The sequence below is a fragment of the Quercus suber genome, unplaced genomic scaffold (genome assembly GCF_002906115.3).
Source record: "Quercus suber isolate HL8 unplaced genomic scaffold, Cork oak 2.0 scaffold_25, whole genome shotgun sequence".
NCBI classification, from domain to species: Eukaryota; Viridiplantae; Streptophyta; class Magnoliopsida; order Fagales; family Fagaceae; genus Quercus; species Quercus suber.
Genome location: NW_027069490.1, coordinates 1,308,630 through 1,313,384, shown reverse-complemented (window position 1 = coordinate 1,313,384; position 4,755 = coordinate 1,308,630). Strand labels below are relative to the sequence as shown.

Genomic DNA, 4,755 nt, shown 5'->3' with positions numbered 1-4,755 from the left:
GCTTCTTTTTTTCTTTTTACTTTTGGTTTACTAGGCAAGCGTTGCCTGCCACCTCCTTTTTTTTCTTGTTCTTCTTTTTTCTTTTTTTCTTTTTTCATTTATTGGGCAGGCTTGTTTAGTATTCTTTTTTTTTTTCTTTTTGTTTAGATGTGATTTTTTTTATGGACATTATTTTTGTTTTTTAGTAAATTTAGGTGATTGATTTTTTTTATTACTTTTTAGATTTTAATTGGGCGTCATTTTTTTAATAAGGATATATGCGTAAATTTATAGAAATTCACTTTTTTCATCCCTTCACTCCTAACCAAACAAAAATGAGAGAAATTAAAATCTTTTATATCCTCCCACTTTTCCATCATTTCACTATTTTCTATCATCCTACTTTTCCACCCCTCCAACCAATTGTTATCTCTTTTGGCTCTATAAATAAAGCCAATTCTCTTGCCCAAAAATATATCTTTCTCATTTTCAATTCTGCTTTCTTGCTTAGGCCCTAGAGAGAGAGTAATGGGTTCCCTCAGTTTAACAGAGAAACCTCATGCAGTTTGTGTCCCCTACCCAGCTCAAGGCCACATAAGCCCCATGCTAAAGCTAGCAAAAATCCTTCACTACAAAGGCTTTCATATCACCTTTGTAAACACAGAGTACAACCATAAGCGCCTGTTAAAATCCAGAGGTCCCGACTCTCTCAATGCCCTTCCCTCCTTTCAGTTCAAAACCATTCCTGATGGTCTTCCTGAGTCTAATATTGATGCCACCCAAGACATACCATCCTTAAGTGCCTCCGTAAATAAACATTGTTTAGCTCCCTTCAGAAACCTTCTTTTGAAACTGAATGACACCTCTTCTTCCCATGTCCCTCCAGTCACTTGCATTGTTTCTGATGGTGTCATGAGCTTCACTCTAGACGCAGCAGCTGAACTGGGAGTCCCTAATGTTCTTTTCTGGACAACCAGTGCATGTGGGTTCATGGGCTATGCTCAATATCGCCATCTCATTGAGAAGGGTCTAACTCCACTCAAGGGTATTGACTCAATCAATTAAAATCAGCTTCGACTTAACATACCTTATTTTAGTGGGACACTATTTATAAAATTGTGATGACCATAATTCACCCAAAAAGGTCACCTAGGAAATTGTATATTATGATCATCCTCTCCATTTCATTCATTAAAATTATATATTATTAATCTATTTTGCTATAAAATTTTAAATAAAATGACAGTTAGTACATTTTTAGATTTATAAAATCTAACATAAACCACGTAATTAACCCATTTCCGGATATTGAAGTACCAATATATTTACTTGTATGAATTTTTATCGTAATTTTGATATTGATTACGCAATTTCTATGTGCAGATGACAGTTATTTGACAAATGGACATTTAGATACAATCATAGATTGGATTCCAGGCATGAAAGGCATCCGTTTGAGGGATCTTCCAAGCTTCATTGTAACCACGGACCCAGATGATGTTATGCTAAAATTTCCAATGATTGAAGCCGAGAGAGCTCAAAGAGCTTCTGCTGTCATCTTAAATACTTTTGATGCTTTAGAGCATGAAGTTTTAGAAGGGCTTTCAACCATGTATCCTTCTATTTGCTCCATTGGTCCCCTACAACTTCTTGTAAATCAGATCCCTGATAACAATTATAAATTGATTGGATCAAACCTTTGGAAAGGAGAAGAAAGGTGTATCGAATGGCTAGACAAAAGAGTACCAAACTCTGTTGTTTATGTGAATTTTGGAAGCATCACTATCATGACAAGCAACCAATTAATTGAGTTTGCTTGGGGACTAGCAAATAGCAAGCAAGCATTCTTGTGGATCATAAGGCCTGATCTTTTAAGAGGTGACTTGGCTGTTCTTCCTCCTGAGTTCTTAGAAGAGACTAAAGAAAGGGGTCTCTTAGCAAATTGGTGTTCTCAAGAAGAAGTTTTGAGTCATCCATCTATTGGTGGGTTCTTAACTCATAGTGGATGGAATTCCACACTTGAAAGCGTGTGTGGAGGAGTGCCAATGATCTCTTGGCCTTTCTTTGCTGAGCAACAAACCAACTGTCGTTATACTTGCATTGAATGGGGCATAGGCATGGAGATAGTGAGTGATGCAAAGAGAGTTGAAATAGAGAGCCTTGTTAGAGAGCTGATGGCGGGAGAGAAGGGACAAAAGTTAAAGAAAAAAGCTATTGAATGGAAGAAATTGACAGAGGAGGCCACTGGCCCCACTGGGTCATCTTCCGTGAATTTGGACAAAATAATTAATCAAGTGCTTCTAGCCTCAACAAATTAGGATTTATTAATTAGACTAATTAAAGGGTGTTTATAATATGCTTATAGAAGCTTCTTGTTGTAACTTATTGTTATTCAGTTCCTTTCTTTTAATTTTTTTCCTTTGCTAAGATCTATATGTTTTGCAACTACTAGCCGATTTCTGGTTTATCCTCCTACGATTTTTCTTGTCCCCTCACTTTATTCTTTCATAGTTTTTGTTTTTTTGGTGCTAATCTTTCTGAAGGCAAAACGTGAACCAAAAGATTTTTAGAATTAAAAAAATAATAAATTTTATAACTAAATATATTAAAAAAAATAAAAAATAAATCAAATCAAACTAGTATTTCTTCAATGCTGACAAAATACAAATAAAAAAAAATGTCTTTTAAAACAACTTAAAATAATAATTTGTAAGCTTTTTTTAATCTAATTAATATTCCATAATTTATCTTATATTAAATATATGCATGTACAGAATCTAATAGTTCTAAAAAAATCACACTATTTTTTAATACATCACCCTTTTTTTTGTGAAGCCTAGTTTTAACAAATTTTTTTTTAAATGCTCATTTTATTATTAAAGTAGAAATAAGAATAATAATTGCAACTTATAATAAGTACAATTATTCTATACACAAGTTAGTAGGTTTTTGATATCTTAATTCTTACTAAGTGTAAGTTTAAAAAATCACGATAGAATTAAATCTCATATACTATTTCGATCTTTTGGTTTCTTTGTTCTGACTTTTTATTTCTTTTATTTTATTCTGTAAAGTTATAAGCCTTTTATTCTTCAACGTCAAAAACTACTTGTGACTTTCAACTCATTGTAAATCTCTCCAATAAATAATAATCTTATTATCTAATTTATTTATTATTACATTATTTATGCCTTAAAGTTATATATTTTTTTTTGGCAGTCCAAAGTTAAAGTCTTTATAATAATTTATTAAAAATCGTTTGAAATTTATGCTAGTTTTTTTTTTTTTTTTTTTGATAACATGCTAGACATGTTATATCAGCCAAAATGGATGAACAACACAATGAACTTTTTGATGAAAAACCATCGATCTCGCTCAGTCAGTTGTACACTATTCCTTGATATGTAGTATATACTTATAAGTGAGTAATATATAATTTATATTCTGTTATTTCTTTAAAATTGTGATGAGGATGGTGATAGATCTAGAGCACACATGCTTTTTCAATAAAAGATATTTATTGTTGAATTGTGTCAAATGATTGGTAAGGATAAAAGTTCCTCAACCTACTATGTTGTTTATAGAGTGGTTAATTGTATTTGTGCTTATTGTTCTGGTTTATATGGAAACTACAAAATCAATATTTTCAATCATGAATATTGTTAAATTATACTTTGACTTGATTCTATATAAAATTGAAAAATATATAAAACAAATTTAACAATCATATTCATTACCATATTATTTTTATGAAATTTAGTTATAAAATTTATAGTAACTTTAATACTTTTTCTTTCATCACAAACAGACAAACTAAGGCCCTGTGTTTCGTACTTCCGTGGCAACCACACGGAGTACATTAAAGTTTAAACTTTACCCAAGAAATAAGAGAGAAAGTTCTACTTGTTGCCTTGGTCTTCCCTTGCCGACATATCCGCCACTTCGTTGCCCTCGTGGAAGGGGTATTGCATGTCCATATGAGGATTTAGGTCGGCAAAAAACTGTAATTATACATCAATACCTTAGTTGATTTGAGTTTGCAGCAGCATTTAATAACAAAAGTAAACTATTTATGCATCGATTATATATGTCCAATCTGTAAATTTTGTAGGTCCAATTACGACAAAACAAAAAAAGAGCTTAGTATAAAATAAGCTCTCACCCCATCCTCCAAATGTTAGTCGATTCAGTCCTTCTCAAAAAAAATAAATAAATACAAATAGTTGATTAAGGCTAAAACCGTGGGAAGACTCTAATAATGCAACTAAACATTGAGTTGCAAACTCAGAACGGCTATGGTGGTTAGACTACTGCAAATATAGATTTAGCAATCCAAGAAAGAGTTTTTTATTTTTATTTTTATACAATCTAAGAAAGAGTTAGAGATTATAAACAAACAAATATTCCATCTGCCTCCCAAATCCAATTTGTGTTGTATATTATTATTTATTCAAATCTTTTTATTTTGAAAAAAAGAAGAAGAAAAAAGAAGGGGACAATGATAGAGCATGTCTTAGCAAAACGGTGGGAATTGGGTAGTTACTATTTTAGCATCAAATTGACCAATCTGAGCTACATTTGATGCTTTCAAGTGCAACATTTTATACACGCATCAATCTTAAATATACATTTAGTATAGGATATGTAAAACAACAAAAATCAAACTGTAGTTCCAAATCTTCTCAAAAAAATTAAAAAGCTGTAGTATACTCAAATAGATTAATTAGGATCGTAATTCACGTATAGTTGATTAATCCAATTATAAGTGAAGATTAA

General features: G+C 31.6%; 1 protein-coding gene across 1 annotated transcript; it reads left to right on the top strand.

Moving 5' to 3' along the window:
• The first annotated feature begins 461 nt into the window (after positions 1-461).
• On the top strand, positions 462-2,487 carry LOC112026065 (7-deoxyloganetin glucosyltransferase). Its single transcript, XM_024058744.2, has 2 exons — positions 462-1,024; positions 1,363-2,487. Exons 1-2 carry the CDS (start codon positions 508-510, stop codon positions 2,295-2,297), a joined length of 1,452 nt encoding a protein of 483 aa, XP_023914512.2. The 5' UTR covers positions 462-507; the 3' UTR covers positions 2,298-2,487.
• The last annotated feature ends 2,268 nt before the right edge of the window (positions 2,488-4,755 follow it).